The sequence below is a fragment of the Drosophila montana genome, unplaced genomic scaffold (assembly GCF_035044405.1).
Source record: "Drosophila montana isolate Dmon_TW-CO22-7 unplaced genomic scaffold, ASM3504440v1 contig_413_1, whole genome shotgun sequence".
In the NCBI taxonomy this organism is placed as follows: Eukaryota; Metazoa; Arthropoda; class Insecta; order Diptera; family Drosophilidae; genus Drosophila; species Drosophila montana.
This window is the reverse complement of record NW_026998750.1, coordinates 237,536-263,856: the sequence shown is the minus strand read 5'-3', so window position 1 is coordinate 263,856 and position 26,321 is coordinate 237,536. Positions and strand designations below refer to the sequence as shown.

Genomic DNA, 26,321 nt, shown 5'->3' with positions numbered 1-26,321 from the left:
GGCGACGTCGCCCTTGATTTTAGGCTAAGACTTAGACTCTACGTCATTACTCGGTTCGCGATATACACAATTAATGCATGTGTTTGTGTTGCTCCTCTCTTCATTTATAATTTTAATCACAAAAGTTTTGGAATATTCTCCCACCTCCCTCCTTCCTTCTCTGTCTCGCTCTCCCTCTGTTTCTCTTATTCTCTCTCACTCTCACTCTCCCTCTCTCACTCTCCCTCTCTCTCTCTCTCCTCTCTCTTTCGATACTTTCGACACCAAATTACACACTTATATTACAATTTCTTCCATCTACACACATACACGGCCTGGCGCTCGCACAACTCATTGCTGCTGACGGAAAAATAACAAAATCAGAAAGAAGGCCAATATCGGAGCTTGCCATTTTATTTTTTTGCTGATGTATAATTTTGTTTACTGTGCCTGCGCACTTACCGAGCTCGTCATAGCAACCGCTGTTAAAAGGCAGCGTTATGTTTCTGTTTCGTTTTATTTCTATCTATGTATATCTTTTTACAAGGAGACGGCTGATCGCGTTTCCCTTCAATTAATTTTTATTTTTTATTTTTGATTGTGCGGCGCATTTGAACGTTTAACGGCAGTAACACAAGCACAGACACCACTTTGTTTTGTTATTTTTTACCATTGATATTATATAGGTAACAAACTACGCGATTTAAAAACATAACTTGTATATGTACATATATATTGTGAATGGTTTCATGGGTACACATATAAATGTATGCAAGGCTATGAACTAGACCATTGGATTTGTTTTATACGTGCCATACAGCAATGTACGTACAAGGCTTACACGCATGTATACTTTATACATTAAATGTTCGATTTCTTCTGTTAACGCATTTGTGAAGGCATTTGTTATGTGCAGTTACATTTCGACTTAAACAAATGTTAATATACTCTGTATTTGTATCTATGTGTATGTGTAGGTGTTTATAATTTACAAATGTTTAACCCTCTTTCTCGTTCTCTACGATTGTTGGGCGGCGGCAACTCTTGTAAAAAATATGCATATTCCAAAGCTTATAAAAAATGTAGACTACAATCTAAATGTTAATAGCCTAGTAAATAGTGTACGCCTTACGACTAGCTTCCTACAGCTAAATGTATGTGCCTAGCGTTAATAAATAGCATTTATTAAAATTTTAATATTTAATATAATAACATTTTATATTATGCCTTGGGTTTCAGTGACAAATGTGAACGAGGCACAAAAAATAAAATTAAATTAAATTAAAACCGAAGTTTTTAAATATGATTCTTGTTTTTCTTTTACCAGCTATCACAAAATGAAATACTAAATAAATTATGGTATGTATTTACAATTGATAGCAAAAATGTATTGAACATGTATATGCGTATAAAAAACAAAACATAAGAAAAATACCGCACATACGCACGGCGAACTTTATGTAATAAACGAGCCTGAAAAATGTTTAATAAATTTTGACTACTGCCTAAATTGTTTGTATGTGGGTTATTTGGTCGTTAGTGTTATTGGGTTTGTAGTTGCATCTTCTACTAATCTTATTGTTGTATGTCAATTGGAAGTTGATTAAAAAAAAATGAAGCGACTTGTAAAACGGTATCTAAATAAAAAATATTTTCTAAACGTGTTCCCAATTTAAGCTCCTATAAGGAGCAGATATTAAACTGACAACCGCTAACTAAGCTTATGAATTGGTAGCCGTAAAACACTGTACACATGCGTTTATATAGTCTATATTCTTTCGAAAGTTATGATAGTCCTAACACATGGATTTTATTTTTTTTTTTTGTTGCGTGTCTCTTGATTTAGAATGATCAATTTTTGACTTAAAGTTAGTTAAAAAATAAACTTTCTAAAATAAGAATAAATTAGCTTCAAAACTATTTGCATCATTGAAATTGTTGATTTAAGACATGTAGGTCAAATCGAATTATGTTGTATAAACGACTTAAATAAATAAAATGTATAATGAAATAATGTACTATTCTTTAGATATAATATAATGTACTATTTTCTCCTTATTTTCTGTTACATTCTTCTTTTTGTTTACTTCCAGCATCTTCAGAATTATATATTTATATTGTGTTGTATATATTTTGCATACTAAAGAGAAAACATAATTAAACGTTTTACGTCTACAAAAAATATATTACCCATTTGCCAAAGTTTCGAGCAAGTCTCCTAATCAATTGCACTCAACATTGATAGAAAATTTTTTGAATACGTAAATTATAAAAAAAAAATATTTTCGCCCTAACGATGAGCATATGGTACATAAGAATCAGAATCATTATTACAATTTTGCATTTGCAATTACAGATGCTGTCTGTGCTTTTTAAAGTTCTAAATTTATAAATAAAGGTGTATATAAACGCGTGGTTGCAATCCTCCTGCAAATGCATGTCAAAATGTCAACACAACCTGAGGCGCAGAAACAAAAATAAACTAAATTACATAATAGTTGACAGCCGATAGCTGATAGTAAACATATCTATACATAAGAAAGTACATAATTAATACATAATGATAAACACACAATGTTTTTGTAGTAATTTGTATAGCCACCTAATGCAGAAGAATCAACACCTTCAGCATAAGAGCACAAACGACAAGGCCAAGCATCAAAAGTAATGGGACTGCGATGACTGTTGCGTTTGTACGTTAGATTTATAGGTGTTGTTGCTGATTTTGTTGTTGGTGTCATTGCCGTTGCCATTGGCGATGTTGTTGCACTAGAGCCGCTCCACAAACTTGCTCAGCTGATCAGAGGCATCAGGCAGAGAGCCACCGGCATTCCCCACGTTACCAGCATTAACACCAACACTGACACCGCTAACGCCCAAATCCTGAGGCACGGCCGGCAGCGGTGACTGATGATGCATGCCGTGATTATGCAAACCATCGTGTGGCCCCTGAGGTGCCGGCGAATGACTGCTCATTCCATGATGCGGCGAGGGCTGCGCGCGCGGCGATGCAGACGGACCGCGTGGGGATGGCGCAGACCTGGGCGAAGGTGTTGGCTGTGGCGACCGTATCGGTGGAGAGGAGCGAGCCGTCTGCATCAGTTGCTGCTGCAATGTATGCGGTGTTGGCGGGCCCATCACATTTGCGCCGGGTCCAGTTGGGCCACTACTGCCGCCGGCCAGCGCATTTTGAGGATTTGTACCCCCACCACCAGCGGCTACAACCTGCATCATTTGCTGTTGTTGTTGCTGCTGCATCGGCTGTTGCTGCATGCCTGGTGGGATTACACCCATCTGTTGTTGTTGTTGCTGTTGTGGCCCTGGCTTAACCCCTGCACCGCCGACGGTCTGTTGCTGTTGCAGCATGTTGGAGGCTGCCGCATTAGCCATGGAGTATTGGTCAGAGACGGTTCCAGCCGCACCGCTTCCAACAGTTGTACCGGCGACTTGTACACCGGTAACATTTCCAGCGCTTCCGGCATTAAAGTTGCCAGTTGTGCCGCCTGGAAATTGCGGTTGACCAGCAACGCCCATGTGTGGACCGCGTTGGCGTTGTGGATATGGCGGCGGATATTGATTCATTTGCATATAGCGCATCTTAGTCCAGTTTTGGTTTGGCACCTGCGCAAAAGAGATAGCATATGATCAGTAAATGACAAATTTGGATAAAGTAGAGATTGTGATGACTGATTGGTGATCAATACACAGCCTGAAAACTTTTGGAAAATTTTTCCCGCTAGGGTGGAAAATTGTTGGAAATCGGTTGAATTGTTGTTGTCTTTCAGCTTTAAAGGCACTTTCAATTATTCTGAAAAAAAACATTGGAAACGCGTTTAACACTTTTCGAAAAATTCACCCTCCAGAAAGAGTTATTTTCGTCCAAAAATGTTAAGCTTATATACATGTTTCACCGATTTTGATGAACGCATTTTCAAAAATTCATCATAAAATTCTTAGTGTGTGTGATTCACCGATTTCGGAAATTCATATTGTAAAAGAGAACAACAAATCCGCAATGGAAATATTTAAAAACTAAAAGCTTAGCTTTCTATAAGTTGCATTAATTTCATTCATTCGCTCAATATGCAGCAAAATTTTGTTTGATCATGCAGAAATTAGTTTTCTGCGCTTACTTAACCAAAGTTTGCACTATAAAGAACAATAGCCGCTTTTATGCCATCAAGATTGTGGACACTCGATTTATTTTATTTTTTTTTAACTATTGTATTTCTAACAAGAGGTTCTAGTCGGGAGCTCCCGACTAGGGGATACCCTGAACCCTCTTCTTCCAACACCAAGTGCATTTAGTAATAAAGAAAAATTAAAATAAAAAAAAAAATTGTTCCCTTGGCAGGGTTTGAACTCGCAACTAACCGCACCACTTGCCGCTGCCTCTACTCAAGGGCCACACCAATAACTGAGCATTAATGAGAAAAAAACCAATTAAAATAACAGCACAGAAAACAATACAATCGCAATTGCAATGCTGTTGATAGAATTCAAAGCAGACGCGCATGAATGTGTGTGTGTACATATGTATATACAGAAATTGGAATTGGAACTTGCGATAGCTGGTGCTAACACGTGCGCACTTAATTTTTGTGTTTCTTAACCGATCTTAATGAAATTTTCGACAGTACATCTTATTGTAGAATAGAATATAGAATATTTGCGTATTCTCAAAAAGTCAATTGCATATAAATTGTGGCTTAAATTGATGGGCAATACAAGTTGGATAATTAACTTGATTTATAGCTTTGTATTGGTAGCGGGGAGGTTGCGATAGATATAAAATGAAAGATACTATTCTAGAAGCAACATGTCAAGTTTGTCAAGTTTGTTTTTTGAGCAATTTCGGCAAATAATATAAGCTAGAGTCAGCTTATATTATTTGCCGAAATTGCTCAAAAACAGGGTTTCGATATCGATTTTTATCGATTACTTGGAAACGGGGCAAGTTCTCGAATATCGGAAACAAACTCGATCTGGGCGGGCACTAGGAGGACCTACCTACCTGCTAAAATTTCAAGTGTCTAGCTCTTATAGGTTCTGAGATCCTTGGGTTCATACATACGGACAGACGGACATGCTAGATCGACTCGGATATTGATGCTGATCAAGCTATATATATACTTTATGGGGTCGGGGACGCTTCCATCTGCCTGTTACATACATTTGCAAAAATACATTATACCCTTTTTACCCATTTTCAATGGGTTCAGGGTATAATAAAGGTAAAATGAATAAATACCAGCTTGTTTTGAATGACCATGACCGTCTGCTACTCTATAAAGTCTGTGAGTTTCAATAAGCCAAAGGTAAAGTTCATATTGTGACAGGACTTGAGAGGGAGTATTAATACTACGTTACTTACCATGCCCCCCTGATTGGTAATGCCCGGCGGCAAATTTGGCAGCATCATAGCTGTATTCTGCATGTTGGCCATGCGCTGATGTGGAGGTCCCTGTTGCGGCTGTTGTGCAGCCTGCATTAGGCTGACTTGCTGCTGTTGGCCGGGTCCCATTTGCTGTGGTCCAGGGCCTGGTCCCTGCTGCTGTTGATTCATCATATGCTGCATTTGTTGTTGTTGCATCACCTGCTGCTGTTGTTGTTGCTGCTGCGGTGTTTGTGGTCCATTGCCAGCCTGCAGTGCGCCTCCGGCTCCACCAGCTCCGCCAGCGGCAGCATTAATTTGGCTTTGCTGGCGCTGCTTTATGATGGCCGCCATTATTTGCGGATTCTGCTTTAGTATACTCAGTATGTGCTGATTACTCTCATTGGTCGGATTGTTTTTGATCTTCTGCATGATCTGGGCTAGTGTTTGCGTGTTGAGTGGCGGTCCATTAACCATGTTGGGCCCCGCCCCTCCAGTTCCACCGCCGCCTATACCTTGTGAGCCTGGTGGACGAACACCGCCTCCAGAGGTTGCAGCACCAATTGGCGCACCTAAGCCTATGCCATGAGCTGCTCCGCCGCCGCCCATGCTGACACCAGCCCCTACAACGGGCATCTGACCAGCCCCAACGCCGCCACCCACTCCAACACCGACACCCAGCTGATTAGATGGTATGCCCAACATCTGTTGTTGCTGTAGATTCTGCTGCATCAGCTGGTTTGGCTGACGCATTCCTGGCTGATTGGGCGTATTGTTGGCATAACGTTGTTGGGGGCCACCGCCTCCACCCCACTGATCCATTGGTAGTAGATTATTAGAATTCAAAACATTGTTGCAATTTCCCCCACTGGGCATCTGTCCACCACCGGATACCACGCCTACATTACCAGCAAGCTGATTGCCGACCATGCCGCCCATCGCGCCTTGGGTTGGTACGCCTACACCCATGGGTCGTTGCATAACAGGTGGAGCCATTGGCACGCCTTTCCCAAAGCTACCGCCATGTGGCACTTGTTGGCGTGCTGCTTCCTCCTGCACCTGTTTGACCACTTGTAGCACATTTGGCGACGGCGAGTGACCACCGGGCTTCATGCCAATGCCTGGTTGGTGTGGATGTGGCGATGTCATACCAGCGATGACAGCACCTGAAACCGGAGACGGTACCGGCACTGTGGATGGACTCATGCCACCGCCACTACTTGGCAATATGGCAGCTGGCCCGGACATTACTTGTTGACTAACTGCCACTCCCGACATGCCCACTACTGGAACACCAACTCCGACGCCACCAGCTGCAACTACAGGGCCGCTCACTGCTGGTCCGGGTAAGGCAGTAGGAGCTGCGGTTCTGGACATGAGGGCGACGCGGCGGCGCAGTAATTGTTGCTGTTGCAATCTGGAATGAGGAAATTAGAGTTTATATTAAGTGTACAATTTTAACCTGTTGGTTTCGTATGAAAAACGTTGTTGTTCAATATGTATGCATGCATGCATACGTTAGACTACTATACTATATAGCTGACATGTGAACGATCGGCCGAAAAAAAAACTTTTTTATGCTCTTAACATATCAGTTTAATTTGTTTAAAATCGGACCTCTATAACATTTTGGTCATATGCGAAAAATAAATAGGTAAGAAAATGTGTTCGTTAGGTCAAAATATAAAGAAACGCTTACTTGAGGCTAATAATAACCAGATATACCAAATGTGATGTACAATAAAAAATATATGCACATATATGGGGAAAGCTCTAGAGATTTTATCTTCAGTTTATTTAAAAAATTGTAGTTAATACATTTTCCAGGCTAGTTTAAAAGGAAACTAGAAAACAGGATATCAGACCGCCGAAGATTTCATACCATTCTAGACGTTAGCAGATGTGAGAATACTGAAGGTCGAAAATGCCGAGTTTCATAAAAATATCTCGGAAAACAAAATATTGACCATAAAAGAACACACTCTTCCACCGAGCGCTCCTATGGTACCGTTCCTAATAAAATAAAAGGTTTTTATACAAGAACCTACTTATCGATCGAGTTTGATATCTTTATAAAATGTTTTCCATGCAAAAGCGTAATCTCCGACCAATCGTTTCCATGGCACCTAAAGCCTATGACCTTTGTATTGCCTGCAACCAAACATATGCAAAGTTTCAAGACGTTTTAAGACGCTTTAAAACTAAAAGAATAGTTCGCATAGAAACAGACAGACGGAAATGGCTATATCAACTCAGCTGTTGTGCTGATCTAGAATATATATACTTTATGTGGTCGGAGATGTCTCATTTGTGTTACGCATAGTAACACATTTCATGACAAAACGATTATACCTTCTACAACGGTATAAAAATGAACAATCTGTTGGCTCAGCAGCCTTTAATAAAGAGCTGTCAAGATGAAAATTCTTCAAAACCATAAATTACACACGTTTTTGATGTACATAAACGAGCCAATTTTATAGCCATACCTGTCTGTGTATTAATCTGTCTGTTCCTATGCCAACTAGTCTAGCTTAAAATCCACTTTTATGAAACTTAGATGAATAATTTCAGCGCAAGTAGTACAATCCGAGTCGACGGATCGGACTACTTTATCAATAAGCATACAACATTGTTATTGTATGATTGTGATTTTATCTTATTAAAAAAAAACTATTGTCGGTAACGTGTTTCTGAATAAAATGTTAATTTACCAAGCTTCACAATAACAAGCTTCATTATACGGTCAAAATCCCATCAAACGATTCGTCAATAATTTAGGCCCATTCGGGTTCAAACTCATTTAGAAAGAGCCTTTATGAGATATGTTTGAATCTTCCCGGAAACTCTCCCCCTGGGTTGAAATGGGAATCAAAGGTTGATTCGAGTTCATATGTGAATACAAATTTGGGATAGGTCGTGCATGATCAGCGCTAGAAAACTAACAAAATTTATATCTTCACCAGCCAAAGCCAAGGCACTGAATAACAACACATATAAATATTTTGATGTAGTTATGCATGCATAATTCACACATACAAACATATGTGCTTGCACGCCATTGGCTGAACAAGAACAAAAGTGAAATAAATATATGTGTGATATTTTCTTTACATAGTTATTGCACAAGTTGGGCCTTGTAAAAAAATTATTTTATTCAATTTTCCTGAAAAATTCATAGTTAGTATCTAGGGTAATGTATCATTTAAATAAGCATGCATTTCATGGATAAAGCAGAAGTACTTTGCGTCGATCGTAAGCTTAAAACTTTTCGCTCAATATATGTACTTCGAAAACGAAGCAACGCAAAGCACCATCGACCAGCTTTGCTGAAGGCAGGCTGGCGACTAACTTCGTTGCTCGTGTCAGCGCATCAGCAAGCCGCGACTTCGGCATTCGTTCGTCTGAACGAACAGCCGTCGGCAGGCATGTCGTGCGAAAACTCAAACGCCAGATGAAACGCCAGGCATGAAATTTTTCGTCGCATGCAAATGTATGGGCGTTACTCATCTTAGTGTTTATATTGTCTTTGATAATATCATAACAAAACTCATAAGAAAACTAAGAAATTATGAACACGAACAACGAATTGTTTAAAAACACCGTTATGTAACAATGTAATTCAAATTATTTATCTTTGTTTTTGATAATGACAGTTATATGTTGAGTTATAAAAAATAAGAATTCTTGAGATTCCCCGATAGCCGCGCCGAGCTGCCTTCACAGATATAAAATATTGTTCTACACACACATACACAAAATCACATGCAAGCACGCCGCTTGCTGCGCCTCTGGCTACGCTACGGCTGCGCTGCTTCTTCCCTTTGCTTAACGCTGTGGGAAATGCTTTCATTAATGCTGCGGTGTTAATTGTCCGATCTTTATATTACAGCACCCATGGGTGTAAATACCAAAATGTAAGACTATAGCTCTTTTAATGCATTTTTAAATTATGGGGAAACGTGGGCTATGCGAGAGTCTACATACTTTGTCCTCACTGACTGCCGTTTTTAGAGATTTTTGTACAAATTAATTTAAAGTGCGCTTCGCAGTTTTCGCATAATCTAATCCTTGGTGAAACTGGACGTCAAAGATTTATGTGGGTGATATTTCGTGTTTAAATTCTAAGAATCTTTATAAAAAATCATCAGACGTATTTTACAAAATGCAAGCTTCCTGGGTGGAAAACGTGGATCACGGACTTTTTTACGAAGTTTTAAGTTTGTTTCAAACTTATTCTTATAGCCCTAAATAAGAACTTACTGAATACGTGTTTCAGCACGTTTGAAAATTCCATCCACAACTGTGGTAAATTAGAGGACAATTTGCAATTTTTTTTGTTTACTTGTTCTTGAGTTCAAGATAGTACAGGTATAGTTAAATTTTCTACGGCCGGGAACTAGATGAAAAATTGACATCTAAAATTTTAAGCACAAAACTTGCAACACGCAAGAGGAAACTGGGCAAGTTTTCGAATATTTGAACTCGTATTTCGAGTTTTAAACTACATTAGGCTCATTGCATATTCATAATGTAGAAGATCAATGATCTTGCTTTTGCGTCTAATGATTCTTATATTGAAGCTCTAAGTAGAAGAAACATTTTACGATTAGCGAAAGCCGCGTGAGTCAATGCAGTTATTATCATTCCAAGAAATCATTGAACTAAATCTATCAAATACAAATATTGCGATCAGTTACTTACTTTTGCTGTAGCTGCTGCTGTTTCAGTTTGTGCTTAATGTTGGGACAGAAGGGCACTGGACACTTTTGCTCCTGACAGTGCTTAGCGTGATAACAGCATAGGGCGATCAACTGCTTGCATATAGGACAGCCACCATTTGTCTTTCTTTTGCAGTTCTTTGTATGCTGGACTACCCGTTTCATCTTTTGACACGAAGGCAAACGGCAGTTGGCATCACGACATTGACACGCGTGTACCAGAGATTGAATGCATCGTTGAATGGACTGTTTGCGTGCCTCCTGAGGATTTGCCTGCTTAAGATCAGCCGGAGCCGAGCCATCGTCAAGATCGAAGCCGAGTTTTTCCATTTTATGTGGATGTCCAACCTTCTCCTTGCACACCGTGCAGAGATCGAAATCCTGTAACCCAAAAAATAATATAAGTCAGATATTGCTTAAAAATTAATTATGATTTAGAGCAGAAGTTTTGAAAAAAAAAAAAAAATAGCAATCGATCTTACATCACAAACGGTACAATGGTAGCGCGTCTCTACTGCCGTCTTGCAGTTGTTGCAGGTATAAACAAACTTGTCCTGGCCCTGATTGTGCAACTCGTACAACATTGATAGTGTGGAGAACTGTGCGCGTCGCAATGATGAAAATTCGTAGTGCTTGTCACGGGCAAGTGTCAAGAATGCATCACGTCCATCCATCAGATCACAGGTAAGCAACGGATCAGGATCTTGTATGGGCTGTGTACAAAAATTAAATTGGTTTAAGAAAACAAGTGATGTGCATAGTCAATTAATGTGGCTAAAGTTAAAACTATAAGACTTACAGCCAGGCTTGCTGCTGACTGGGCCGAGTGTAAGCGTATGACAAAGAAAACTTCCTTGTGCTTCTCCATTGTTGCATAGATCTTGGCGGACAAATCATTTCCCGACTGATGCTCATTGGACTTCTTACTATTTTTGCGCTGTGCTGCTTTTGATTTGTTGGACTTCTTGGCCTTTTTCTGTCCTTTTTTTTTGCCATCGCCACTGACTTCGTTGTCCTCAGCGGAAAAAAGCTGCAGTGTTTTCAAAATTAAAAATTATGAATTACCAAAAGTAAATTAAATTCTAATTGTAATTGTTAAAAACGTACGTTGGCAGCGGCAGCAGCTTCGGCGGCCTCGGCCTGTTTTCGTTTTTCCTCTTCTTCCTGGTCCAGTTCTTTAATGCTCTCCTCAAGGACGTTTGGCCAAAAATCCCCCTCAAAGTAGGGTAATTCAGCGGCCGATCCAAGTTTATCCTCCATGGCCTGTTTAAGTATGTCCTTGTAGTCCTGTATGATGCGCTCAATCATGCCCTTGTCGAGCATCTTTTTGTACCATTCTTGCAAACGCTTCGGTTTAGGTATTTTCTGATCAGTCGGATGACAATGAAATATGTAGTCGTCGCCTTCAGAGGGTGGACACGCCCAAATGTGCGCCATCGTATAGCCCAGCTGTTTCACATAGTCCATATAGCCGAGTAATATTTCATGGTAAACCGCAGTGCGATATTGACGAGGTCGAAAGAAATGCACAGAATCGAGGTAAGCAATATAGACGCGTCGAGTATTAGGCGCTGGGCATTCTGAACCATATTCCTGTACGTGCATACCAAAGAAGCAGACATCAATGCCATCCACTTCTTCAAAGGCGAATAAGGCCTTTGCCCGATATGGAAACTCTTGCATCATTTCACCGCCCTCAACAAATCGACGCCGCATGCCAGGTTTAACCTCAACGCATTTGTCCGATGAAGAGACCACTCGTATGTGCACCTCACCAGCGCCAGCTTCTTTTTTCTTTAAAAAATTGTTTACACGAGTCTCAATGTACACACCCAGCTTGGTGGTAGGCAATCGCTTGGCATTGAATTTGTTCTCCTTTCGTTTTGAGTTCTTCTTTTTCAAACAATTATCACATACAAAACCGCCCGGCCATATTGAATCAAGCCAAAGCACACAGATCTGATGTTGCTTGCGTCCGCACTCCTGGCAATCAACGAAGGGCTCTAGCTCTAAATGGTCGTTCTTCATCTCTTTGAATTGGTCCTTTTTAATTTGGCTAATGATATAAATAATATTAGCTTATTTGTTATTTTGATTATAGTAACTAACTTATATACTTACGTTTGTGACTGAAGTGGATCATCGCCCAGAGTTACAGTGTCTCCTTGTATGTCATTAAAGCACTTTTGGCAGAACGTGTATCTATTTGAGGCAACACCGTATTCCTTTAGACTGTTGTGATTTTCATGGCAACAATTTACGAGTTGATGGCAATGAGCAATGGCAATAGGCGATGACAATTGGACAATTGATAATACGCACGATTTACGAAATGAGTCAAATGCAGCAGAAATAAAACGAAAATTTCACATACAAACAGCAACAACAAAAAAAACCGTGTACATATTGAGGTATTATATGTATGCAATCATGCAAAATAGTTTTATGATTTTAATTTATGCAGTACATTATTAACATAAATGATATAGCAAAAAAAAAATAGTAATAAAGAAAATCCAAGTATTTTTCATTAGAAACATAGAATACGCATATCCGATTGATATAATTTAAAATATGTTTATAGGAATTTTTAGTTGGATTTCGTTTATTTATAAACTGATTTACAACTAAATATGACATATCATAAATATGCATACATACGTACAAAGGCAAGTTAATTTAAATTTAAGTAAATACAGTTGTATTAATGCGTACACACACAAGTTCTATTTCGATTATTTTTGAGTCGATGTTTTTTCTCGCATAATGCGTTACAATACACAATAAGGAGCTTAAGCTTCAAACGACTGGAAAAGCATGTACAAATCTAAAGGTCTGCTGTCACAAAGCAAAAATAGTATATTTGTTTTTGGTTAGGTTTCTTGCTGAAAGCTTGAGTCTCGAAGCTTATGATATAGCTACGCCCATTGGGGGCATGTCAAATACGAAATTCTATATCTTTTTTCATTATATTTTTTTTTAGATAAACTGCAAAGATTATACAGTAGCGCTTTTTGCAAGCGTGAGAGATCAGGAAAGCTTATGTACTTTATATTATATATACAAATATGACTATGCAAAATAAAAACACATGCATAAGAAAACAAATTCGCTCTGCGTTTCAAGTTAATATCAGCTATTTTGTTTCTTGTCTGGCACCTACTTAATCATAACCATTAAAATGAGGAACACGTAAATGAACAATGTCGCCGTGGTATGTGGTGATATTGCTTAGAGTATAAAATCATTTAAGCCTCAGTAGGTGTCGTCAAGCAACATACTTCATGGTTTATACTGCAGTTACCTTATGTAATGAAGGTGCATGCGAAAGTGGCGAAAAACGCTTAACCTCATTTGCAAAGATCTTTGTGAACTCTCGTTTGAACGTTTTTCACACTTTTTTATAAAATCCACGTTTCTTGGATGGAAAATATGTGTCAATGGTTGTATGAACGAAAGATTATTTTTCGGTTTTAAGATTCATACCACGAGGGCGGATTTCGCTGTTAGACACAGCACAAACATAATCGCAATTGTAATACTCTTGATAGAATTCAATAAAGACGCTCAAGAATGTGTGTGTGTACATGTATACAGAAATTGCAATTTCTGGTTTCCACAATTTTTGTTTAATAACTTTTGTGTTTCCTAACCGACCTTGATGAAATTTTCAACATTAGATCTTATTGAGCTATATACGTAGAATATACGTACATTTTCAAGAAGACCATAGCACTAAAATATTGGCTTAAATTGGTTGGTAGTTCCAAATGGCGATAGCTATAAAATGAAAGATACCTGATGTATATATACTATTCTAGAAGCTACATGTAAAATTTGGTGACTCTAGCTCTTGAAACCTAAGAGATTCGCTCATAAATTATCGATATCGATGTGTATCGATGGATTAGAAACGGGTCAAGTTATCGCAAACAAAATCACCTGTTATGTACATTTGCACAAAACCATTACGCCCCATTAACAATGGGACTGGCAAACTACGGCAAGCTGTGCATGCGTATAAAATAATTGTAATTTTGGAATAATACAATATAATATTTTATGGTATGCACCGAAGAAAACTACTACTAACTAGTAATATAAGAATTGGTTAAAAAATTTAACAATTTGTGTCATTCAAAGGGGGTAAAAAGATATAGTAGTATTGTTAAAATATATGTAACAAGCAGTAGGTTTCATAAGTATGCCGAGCTGAGTTCTACTAGTCTTCGATAATCGATATCGAGATCCTTGTTTTTGACCAAATCTGACATGTAGCTACCTGAATAGTACATATATACAGATCAAGTATCTTTCATTTTAAAGTAACCGTCATCCTCGCCAAAACACAACCCGCTATAAATCAAAAAAAATAAATCAAGTGAAACTACCCACAAATTTAATAGTTATATTCTTTTACCTATTAAATTGGGAGGAAAGTGTATTTTTTGTGATTTTGTAGAAAGTTCAGCGTATCTCTTAGTCGGGGCAGTCCCAATTAGAGCATTCCTATTATTTTTAGCGTTAGCGTCCTCTTTTAAAATACTATACGTCTACTAACATATTTGTCATTTTCTACGTGTGTTGGTCAGATTCCATTTCCAGAGTTTTGCTATAATATTTAAAGTTGTTTGATCTGTATATACTATTCTAGAAGCTGTATGTGAAATTTGGAGACTCTCAACATTAAAACCTAAAAAATTCAGGCTATTCGCCATGGAGGAATTTTACGCATATTGTTACAAAATTACCGGACATAGTCCAGATAATAAATTAAATATATAAATAAATACTCCCGTCAAGCATGGTGGTTTGCGAAAATCGCATCAAAAAAAAAACTGTCCTTTGAACGAAACTTAGTCTATGTTATTGAATAACCACTTCCCAGTCTATACGCGATCCCCATTGAATACTATCATTGTGGCTGTGTATTGTGTTAGATAATTATATATGCCGTTTCTTGATTCCTTATTTTTTTTTTTCCAAGTTTCCACAATTGAATAGGTAATATGAGGTTACAACAGAATCTTTTTTAAACTTCAATATAACTATTGACATTATTAAATCTTATATTTATAACATATATAAATTACACGAAGAAACAAAATATGCATTTGTATATGTGTGCATGTATGCAGTTGTGTTATGTATGCTTGTATCTATGTAGACATGTATGTGCTGTCGGTCTTACGCTAAACTCACCTGTTTTGGTAGCTGTAGTATTTGGCATCTCGCGGTATCGTACACAGCTGTTTGCCATAACAGCATAGCACCTGCGGATTAAATGTGTACTTCCGACCACAACAATACCCCAATGCTTGCATCACAGGATCTATTTCAGCCTCGAACACCTCTGACAACTATAGTTAATAAAAAAAAATACATAAATATATGGTGGATTATAATTGCAGAAACTATTTTGTTGTTGCATATACACATGTTGGGGCTAAATTTATACAATTTTCATTAATTTAGTCACTTCATTTTTTTCCGATGTACTGCTTGTAATAAAATGACCTATGCAAAGCTTTATGACGATGATAGCTTTAAAACTGAGACTTGCTTGTATAAAAACAGACTGACAGCCGGACATAGCTATATATAGACTTCATTATTCCGATTTTTTGATGGATTTAGGTTTAGGTTAGAAGCCGGTATAGCCCCCATCGTTTGTAATTATTTTGCGAATTATTTTCGTTGTTAATGAAATTAGGTTTGTATCAACTTCTTAGGACATCTTTTTACTGTTGCTTCTTTTTTAACTTCCTTTTAATTCTCGATCATCGTGTACTAGATTTTTTCAAGGAGTTATATTATATATAGCATCATTATCCTCAGGTTCCTCAGTACAGTTCAGTATCGTGTTCCGCAAGATATTTCATAGCAAAATGGGAACAGTGTTAGAAACCTAACATTTTGCTCCAAAACCATACGATGGGAAATACCCAAGACGCTTACATAGAATTCTTCTCTATACGGACGTTAACCATGTTCACAAGTTATTTTCGAACGGATTAATTTTTTACATCACTCCATAAAATTATTGCCAACTTTCTTGCACAGTTTTATGTATATGTTTTTCTTTAGATTTGTTTTTAAGAATTGAAAGCGTGGAATTATTATTTTTTAATGTCTTTTTTGCACATTCGTGAGTTTATAATATTTTCACATTTTGACCGAGCTGGTATGTTGCTTTTTAGTTTTAATTATGTTTTCTGTACTTAACGTTTTTTTTTTATTACAAAAATATAAAAAAAATCGGACTATTTTTAATAAAGTTTGAAATATATGCATATAAAATGTTTAGGTAGTGTAGTTATTAATTTCACAATAAGTTATATGCATTTATATTTAAAACACTAAATTTTATCGATCGTTATATTTTATTATACAATAGCCTTACCTTGGTGCAGTAACGATAGACACGTGATGTTTTGCGGTTGTAAAGCCATGCATTGTCAAACATTAGCCACACATCGTCTACATACTCCCAGGGGTCACTATATTTGCCATTAAGTATGTTATTGCGGATGGTACCTAGATCCATTGGTTTTTTTACAATCTCAAAGTAGTCGGGTATTCCCAAAGCTTGTGGATCGACCGGATAACGAAATGGCACCGACTCTGGTTCCTGACGATATAGCTTATCCAACGTCGGAAGTAATGCAGTGCGCAGCTCTTCTGGGTTAAATTCTACAAATAACAAAGCAGCCAATTAGTTTTCCAAATTTCTTGGAAATTAGAATAAACAGTCTTTTAACAGCCTACTAGCCAATTATTTCTCCTTAATTAATCTTTAATTCGTAGATTCAACAGAAAAGAAATTGTTAAATATCTCCTTATTTTTATTACCATTGAAAAATGGTATAATAAAATATTGTAAATGTTGTAATCGGTAGAATAAAGGATATCTGATCCGAAAAGGTTAAAGATTTTTCACCAGGAGTCATTCTTGTATCATGATTGTCTAGCTAACCGATACAAAATATTTCAATTGCTGGGTATCCTTCCCTCGAACAACCTTTTTTTTAACACTATTGTTGTCTCTTTTTAAATTATGTTTTTTTTTTGCATTATCTTGCCTCTCTACACTTACTCTACACTTAAAGCTATAGTAAATATCCGAAAAAAATTAAACTTACGGCATTTTTTCTTTTTGTCGCCAGCATTTGGTGCGAGTGGCTCCGGAACCATTGGTTTGGTCTCAGATTTAATTTTGATATCTGATGCAATTCCCGCAGAAACTCCATCAATAGCACCATTAATATCATCCTTTCCATCGCTTCCACCGCCACCCAACGTACCATCTCCATTGGCGCCAGTAGCAATGCCACTGACAACCGCTGATTCATCCACATCCATAGGCTCAGACTTGATCTTCACGTCACCGGCGGCTCCATCCTCCGACTTAAGGTCTATTTTAAGCATGCTGGTACCATCATTGTTTACATTTTTTCCTTTTCCACCTGTCGAGCAATCCATTTGTGAACTATCGCCATTGCCGCCACAACTATCGTCCATAAACTCCTTTTTGATCTCATCCTCCTGCTTAATAGAGTCCAGTTTACCTTTTGATGACATTCCACCACCTCCACTACTACCACCACCATTGCTCCCATTTGTATCATTAGCACCAGCTGGCGACGGCGTCTCATCGTCGTTATCACGCGCCGCCGCCTCCAGTGCAGCCATCTGTGATGATAAACTACTCGAGGTGCTCATCACGCGGCCTGTAGCAGTATTCTCGATATTGCTGCGTGCCACCAGTAGCACCGTGCTGCTTACAGGCGTTGAATTTCCATTGCCACTTGTTGCAGTCGTTGATGTTTGTGTTGCCCCTGATGTACAACTTATGGGAGTACTGACAACCGCTGTAACCGCTGTCGTTGTGATTACAGAACTGCTGGAGCTACTAATGTTGCTACTATTACCGCTGTTGGCACATGTAGCTGCTGCCGAAGCGGGAGTACTGCTGGCTGCCAACCCTGAAGCGCTGGTAGCCGGCACTGGCGAGGTAGGTATATATGGCGGTGTTGCTGCTCGATTACTTAACGGCTGCATGAGACTGCTTACAGAGGGCGGATTGTTTGATGGCGTGCCAATAGGTCCGTTCGACATGAAACTAGGCGAAGGACTTGGGGCTGTCACAGTCCCGCCACCAATGCCACCAGCACCAGCGCTAGGTGCTCCTGCAGTGAGTGCATCCAGGCTGGTGGGAGTGGGCGGCATATTATTTAGCACACTACCAGGTGGCTGCTGAGCCTTTTGCTGCATGGGTGAGCTAAATGCATTCGATTGCTGTTGCAGCTGTTGCGGCTGCTGGATAGGTGTAGCATTGCTAAAAGGTGACTGTGGTAATAGCATGGCTGCGTTTGTTTGCTGTTGATGTTGCTGCAGCAGACGCTGTTTCATAATCTCGCTGATTTGAGAATTCTGTCCACCGGAACTACCATTGGCATTTATGAACTGCTGCTGTTGTTGTTGACCGGTCACCGGACTTGTTAATATGCCTGGGCCACCACCAACTGACGAAGCTGATTGCATGGTCTGCTGCGTGTTAAAAGGAGAAAGCACTGGATTAGCTACCATTCCCCCGGGGCTTGGACCGGAAGGCCCAACCAACATATTGCCTTGAACAGGCTGCTGCTGTTGCGGGAACTGCATTCTCTGCTGCTGTTGCTGTATGGCTAACATATTGCCACCGGGCGAATGACTGCGCATACTTGCCGCTACAGCCACCATGTTGGCTTGTCCGGCTGCCGTCTGCTGCTGGCTAGTGCCGCTCCCCATGCCAGGAGCTTGAGGACGCATCTGCTGTTGAACCATGCCACTTGGGCCACCACCTCCACTACCCATTGGACTGATAATAGGACGCACGCCCTGACCCGGCTGTTGTTGAAGCGAATTGTTGGGTACTGATGTAGGATTGACGACACCGCTGTTGGGACCGCCTTGTTGCATTTGCAACATTTGTTGTTGGTGCTGCTCTTTGCGCTTGAGACGTTTTTCTTCTAACTCTTTTTGTATCTTATAGATCTTTTCGGCAAGCAGATGATAGTACTCGGATCGCGATTTAGCCATTTCATACATATCCTTTTCCACTTTTTCGGCATACGAGACCAGATTATGCATGCGCTTGTCCTGCATTGTTGTTGGATCCGATGTCGGAAAGATGGCTTGCACCAGCTTGTGTACCAAATGATTGCGCAAGTCCGCTGTCACCGATTCGCGCCAGTCTTTCTCGCTGTCGCTCCCACTTCCTGGGGCACCGCTTGCACCCCCGGCACTGCCTGCGCTTCCCGCTCCCGCGTTTGATGCATTTGATCCACTTGATGAACTGTTGGCACCTCCTGTGGTATCTGCAGGCATCAACACGCTAGCACCAGCTGTGCTATTGCCAGTACCTGGCGCGCCTGCTGACACTACGCTGACGTGCGCCTGTACCTGTGCTTGCGATTGAGCTTGCAATTTGAGCTTAGCCATCTGATCCGACTGACCCCCTAGTTGTTGCTTTTCGCCGACGCCTACAAAGTTGGCATTGTTAAAACCAACGTTGACCGACAGTGGCGCTGGAATGTTGCCCAATTGCTGTTGCTGTTGAACATTTTGCTGCGCATTGGGCTGCTGTTCAACCATATTGGGAATCGCGCGCCTTCGTCCAGTGCTTGTATTGCAACCCTGCAGCATTAGTTGTCCACCCTGCTGTGCGGCCTGCGCCTGCTGCTGTTGTAAACTGGTCACATCATTTGCCCCGGGTATAACATTTTGTCCGGGCACAGGCACTCCGCCAGATATTGCACCACCTGCTCCAGGCTGCACACCAAGCACACGAACAGATGGAGTGCCCTGCATACGAATACCGGGTGGCATTCCTTGCCCCGGTACACCCAACATCCCAGCTGAGACCGGCCCAACTTGGCCTATACTGCCAACACCCTCAAAGCGTCGAAGCTCTTGTTGTTGCACCTGCTGCTGCTGTTGTGCCAAGTCCGTATTACTCTTAGGTACATTGGTTGCGCCGGGCGTCTGCTGCTGCGGTAACACAACTGCCGTATTTTGTGCGCCGCCAGTTCCGGTGCTCTGTGCCACCTGCTTGCTATCGACGCCGACTCCAACACCGACACCCACGCCCGACGGATTTTGAGAAACCTGTGATTGGCCTTGTGTTAACAGCTGCTGTTGTTGTTGCTGCTGTAAAGGTGATGCGTTGGCTGCACCGGTAGAACCACCTCCTGCGCCGCTGGCGTTCTGAAATAGCGAGTGATTCTGGCGAAAAGGATAGCATATGATACAATCGGAGCGTTGGCAGGTCTTGTAATGGAGCAGTATCTGGCGCGATGAGGTGCAATGTTGCATGGTGCAGTCCTTGCTCTGCTTACATGTGGCCATATGGGCCAACACGGCTTTCATGGCCTTGCAATAGTTGACACTGCAGACCTCACGGTTGGGATTCATGTTCTCGCGCCGGTTGCACTTATGGGCATGCAGTAACAACATCAAATGCTGCTGTATTTGTTTCTTGCGTTCATCAGACATGCTGCCTGGTGCCGGAGCAGGCCCGCTAACGGACGAAGCCACTCCTGATGAAATTGCTTGCTGCTGCGATGTTCCTGGCTGCTGCTGTTGTTGCTGAGAATGTCCTATCAGTTGATTGGGTTGCGGCGCGCGTGGCCCCAGTGCACTTTGTTGCGCACTCGGTGGTTGCTGTTGCTGCTGGGGATTCATTTGTGAGTTTGCTGCCGCCAATTGTTGCTGCTGTTGGGGATTTCCAACGAGTCCTCCTGCACCAGGTGGCGGTCCATCTCCACCCAGACTGGACATTGGTACAACTGTGCCAATTGGTCGGTTTCCTTGGGGCATGCCCGCGCTCATATTGGGCGCTACAACGCCGCCACCACCCCGCTGTGCCATCTGCTGAGCAAGTAGCTGTTGCTGCTGCTGCGGATTGTTACTGCTAGGTGCACCATAGTTACCAACTCCGTAAGGCATATTATTTATTTGGCCTGTACAAAACACATGCGTATAATCATTTGTCAGTGCTTTCAATGTTTGGACAATGCTTAGTATGTGGGCACTTACCCAGCTGCATGTTTGGGTTTTGCATTCGAGGACCGCCACTGACGCCAACAACACCACCCGGTCCACTGCCTCCGCTAGCTCCAGCGCCCATTAGATGCGGACCACGAAGCAAGTGTTGCTGTCCAACCATCCGCCCCATCATCGGACCATTTTGCATGTGCATACCCTGACTAGGCGCTGCGCCAGATACGGAGCTCACACCCACTGATCCGGGCACGGCGTTCATCAAGGAGGCAGCGACAGGCTGCTTCAGTGTATTGACTAAGCCCGTGCCACCTATGGTCCCCATGGCGCCACTGTTTGTCAGGACCATATTGCCAAGATTTCCCTGTGCAATGCTGTTCATGCCTGCAACGGAAATATATGAATTTATCGTGTTTTTTAAGTTTGCGACTGTAGGAGAATTACCTGGTATGGCATTCATGCCGTTATTGCCATTATTTGATATGGACATGGGCATTGAATTAACCATGCCCATTTGTGTCGTCACTTGTATGCCACCAGTGTTAGGCGATTGCAAACTGGGTGATTTGCTGCCTAGTTGATTCATGCCGGGCACAACCATGCCACCGCCAGCGCCCTTGTTACCTTGTTGCTGTTGCTGCAAAAAATGCTGCAAATGCTGGTTATGTTGCATTTGACGTAGTTGACTACCAGCAGCGCCGCTACCGGCATTACCACTGCCATCATCCCCGCCGCCACCGGCTCCATTCATTTGTGGTGGCACAACGCCTGACCCAGGTCCCTGAGTTGGAGGTTTGTTTGGTCCGCCAGTGCCGACGCCGGTTGCTGTGGATACAACATTAACGCCGGCGCCAGTAGTGCTAAGCTGATCTGACCATCCGCTGTTGGAGGAAACCAACTCATCAGGTAGATTTTCTTCCAGAAAGCGTAGAGTCGCTAGGTGAAAATTGTTTAATTAATAAATGTTTAAAGTAATTTTAATGTATTTTTGCACTCCACATGTAGTTTTATTACAAGGACTAATCCAGAATAAGTATACTAGTAATTAACTATTATCTATGTACTTCTTGTCAATTATAGTTTTGTATGTACAGTGAACTCTCCTAACTCTCCTATTAGGCGGGCATACCTCTTGTCACGACATTTTTTCCCAAACAATTTTTTATATTTACAATTTATAAGCCAGGCTCTCCCCCCCAAATTAGATCTTACGTCTAATCTATCGATGTATTCTTAAAAACATTAGACATTGCTAGATAATTTTGAACACTTACATTGATCTATTTTAGCCCGCTTTTGTGGCGGTTCGTCCAAATGATCGGCCATCATATATATAATTTGTTGCTAGCCTTGATATGGCAGCAAAACGCGTCCTTATGGAAATTAATATGTTTGTCTGCTATGATTGTCTTTAGCAGTACGTAAGTCCGTAAAAAATATAAAAAAAAACTTCGATTGACGAGTTGAGAAAGTTGACAGTGGGTATGACAAAATTATTTTTGATTGCTTGCGTGTGCGCTGCACAAAATGACAGTTTTCGCACGGATGTGTTTGGTATTTTACTTATTTTTTTCGTTATGCTTTTCTTCTTCTTTTATAAGTTTGAAATGTTGGCAGTCAACACTTGCCTAATAAATTGTTTTAGTAAATTTTTGCATAAACTAGCAGGAGTAGTAAACAAATACAACTCCTTTGTTATTGTTATCGCTGCTTCTGTCGTCTGCCGCTGCGACGAAGACGTCGTCGACGTCGTCCGCGCTATCGTCACCGCGACCGCGACCGTGCCGGCTGAGCACGTCGCTGACTCCGTTGGCTCGCCGTTGAGATCGTTGTTGTAACTGCTTCTGGTACTACTGGCGTCCCATGCGCCAGTAGACGTCGTTACAAGTGCGCGCCTTTGCTCCTGTTGCACCACTTCCCGCCTTAGCCTTAGATTTTTTTGCTGCTGCTGTTTATTGATGCCGATGCTCGTAGTGTTGTTTGTCATACAGCAGCATGCGCACGAGTGCATTTTGTGGGTAGGCGCCAAGTCCACCAAATTGGCCGAATCCAATAAATCGGCTTTAGTAAGGATTCGTAGTTGTTCCTACTCTTATGTCCTACTGCAACAACTGCTGCAAGTGAAATTTGAAGATGAAGACGTAAGAAGAAAGGACTGTCAAAGCCAGCAAGCAAATGCGTGCGATGTTGCATTTGCTGCTGCCGCTTTGTTGTGATTTTGTTTTTGCTATATCTGCTGTACCATTTTACAGCCGCTAATTCTTGATGTTTGTTTTTGCTTAATTTCTTTTTTCTTTCAACTTTTGTTTATGATTTTCATAACATTGCTGTGATACATTTACTTAATGTTGTTGATCTGAAAAGCATTCACATGTCTGCAGTGTTTATGAAGTGGTTGATGTTGCTGTTGTTATCGTGTTTACATTCGCTATATTCCACATTGCACATAACTGTAAAAATATAACAAAGTGATACTTTCCATTAGAGCACGAAACTACAAACACACACACGTATAAATTAAATGACCTATAAGATTCACATTCGATACACAGTCCTCACGCACATCGGAAAAAGACAACAAAGTATGGGAACATTGTTTGAGATTTATTTTCCGAAAGCGGCTACCGTTGCCGCCTGCTAACTAAAAACAACTCGCTGCTTTCTGTTTTTAGGTCTTGTTGTTGGCCGTAGTATTCGCCATCTCGCTGATATTTGTCATCTCCATCTCGCATGCGTCTACGTGTTTCACTCTCACACATACAGATGTGTCATAATTAAATGTGCGCACTATTGGTTAGCCAACACGCACGAAATCGGCCAGCAGCGTGTACAAGTGCGGCGACAGCTTTGAAATTGCGCGCAAACATGGTTTGATGAATGCAAATAGATGAACATATTAAAGTATATAAGGCGACCCGTAAATTAACTCGACCCTGGATCACACTTTTCTTTAATGTCAAATCTCATCATACATGTGGATATTGGTTGCTTTCTGCGCCAAAGATGAGTGGCGAGTAAATAGTCTGAACAAATACCAAACCAGAGACCCGAAGCATCTGAAGCTTTTTAAAGCTTTTTCGCGTGCAAACGAATGCCGCTACGCCTTGCTGTTATTTAGCTGATTTTATTAGCGAGTACATCGCAACACAGGGCGCGCGCTCATCGCACATACATATTATATAAATATATATATACATACTTGCATGTATAAGCGATTATTCTCCGTCTGGACCGAGTCGCGCCGACGTTTTACTACACACATGTATAAAATGCAACGAGACAATAATGATAGCGAGTAGAGAGCGAGAGCTCATAATAAATGCTGGCTTTGGTATTTGTATTTTTCACACTGGTGTGCATACACACAGCACAGGCACTGCCAACGAGTGCGAGAAGCATTGGAAAAAGAAAGAAAAACAGACGACAGAAAATATATTCCTTTTTTTTGTCGTTGCTCGTCCGTTTTCTTCTTCATGTCGTATCAAAGTTTTCTATTGCAGAAATTTTGTGTTTCAGGCGTATTTGAAATTTATAGCGTCGTTAAAAAAATTGATAAATTTGTTTGCACAAAATACGAAATGTGCAAAAATGGTAAGGAAAAATATAAAAAAAAATTTGGGCAATTTTAAAACTCTGTTTAATTTTTTTGAATTTATTTTTTTGCGGCACAGTTAATTTTTTTATATTTTTGAGATTTTTAGTCAATTATGCATTTTTACCATACATTTTTCACATTTTTCGTTGATTTAAGAAAATTTTTAAAAAATTTTTGCAACACTAAAACAAAAATTTTCAGTCCGCTTGTGTTGCAGCAGAAAGTCAACTGATTTCGCGAACGAGTAGCAACAGAACTAGAAAGAAAGACTGAAGCTGAAACGACTATGACTCTGTGTTGTGTATTAGTGCCAGACGACGACGACTGCGACCAGTAGCGACAGCGACGAGTAAGCGTACTCGACGGAGAGCAAGAGCACATAGTTGCTCACTGAGAGAGGGCAAAGCAAAAATGTGCGGTGCAAAGCAAGTGTTTAAGCAATCGGTTGCTTTAGGTGGTGTGCGTTAGTATGTGTGTGAGAGAACGTCGCTAGATAACAAAGTAACGAGTGACCACAGTGTTGAATAGTGTGGAATGTGTTTGTTCATGATTTTAGCCGTGGCGGTAACACTCAACGCTGCGTGTATTTCGAAAACCAAAATTCAGTGTCGTCGTATTAGATATCACTATCGCTATCCTTATTTAGCAGCCGCGCAATCACTAACCACTTGGATATATTGTGTTTAAAATAATTATACATTGCTAAAATAAGATTTTCGTATGTCCCAAAAATCCCAAGTCAGCTTATACAATAGAGACGACAATTGCGGGTACTTGATCATTTACAATTTTTTGTTAAGTGTTTTCGGGCTTTTGTACACGCAGTTACATATACTTTCGACACACGCGACATTCATGAGACATCACAGATATAAAAGAGACGGGCACACTATACCCAGCATTTGCGAATCGTAAAGGATAAAGCGAGACAAATAATGATGCGTCTACTCAACGAGACACACCAGCGAGTGTTCGTCTCTGATGTGTAGTGGCATGAGTTTGCTTTAGGCATTTTTAAAGCAACGATTAAAGAAATTCTTAGCCATATTACGTTTATAATGAAATTTGTTATTAATATTCTGCTATTTTTTTATGTTTGGCCAACTTCCACACAAAGGAATTGTTGAATGTGTATGTATTTAATACATATACCTTAACTCTCTGTAAATTGCGCCAATTTTATTTTACAATTCTTGTGAAGCTTGTTATTAACTTATAATAGTAACTGTTGTATATGCGTTTATAGAAACGCCGTTCCAGACAAGAGATGAGACCGATTTTTTGAGAAGCAAAACATTTACATTATGGAAGCGCGTACATATATTAAAAAAAGACTGTTAATTTAAAAAAATAAATATCATCAAACCCCTTAAGTACAATGAAGCGACTGCTCTAACTTCAAGTATCATAATGAGTAATGTCGAGTACATATTCTTTTGTTTAAGTTTGGTAAGGACGGCACCAAATGTTATTTAAAGTTTGAATGGTTTAAAAAAAATATATATATATAAATTTTGGCGGAAGATAAGTTTGACCATTACAGAAACAGTGTGTCCCAAATGATGTGCGCTTTAATTATTGTAAAATATTACGGTAATAACAAAACCAA

At 40.4% G+C, this 26,321-nt stretch overlaps 1 protein-coding gene across 2 annotated transcripts; it reads right to left on the bottom strand.

Annotated features, from left to right (window-relative positions):
* Positions 1 to 681: 681 nt before the first annotated feature.
* On the bottom strand, positions 682 to 24,994 carry nej (nejire). 2 transcript variants are annotated; one of them, XM_064698300.1, is made up of 14 exons: positions 24,842 to 24,994; positions 22,392 to 23,567; positions 21,562 to 22,053; positions 21,154 to 21,501; positions 17,217 to 21,077; positions 16,478 to 16,767; positions 15,277 to 15,434; positions 12,196 to 12,306; positions 11,182 to 12,130; positions 10,874 to 11,104; positions 10,557 to 10,787; positions 10,058 to 10,455; positions 5,354 to 6,770; positions 682 to 3,600 (listed from the first exon to the last, which is right to left on the bottom strand). In XM_064698300.1, exons 2-14 carry the CDS (start codon positions 22,444 to 22,446, stop codon positions 2,749 to 2,751), a joined length of 9,393 nt encoding a protein of 3,130 aa, XP_064554370.1. In that variant the 5' UTR covers positions 22,447 to 23,567; positions 24,842 to 24,994; the 3' UTR covers positions 682 to 2,748. The 2 variants fall into 2 exon arrangements, with proteins under 2 accessions (XP_064554370.1, XP_064554371.1); XM_064698301.1 differs by having other exon boundaries at positions 12,196 to 12,276.
* Positions 24,995 to 26,321: the final 1,327 nt, after the last annotated feature.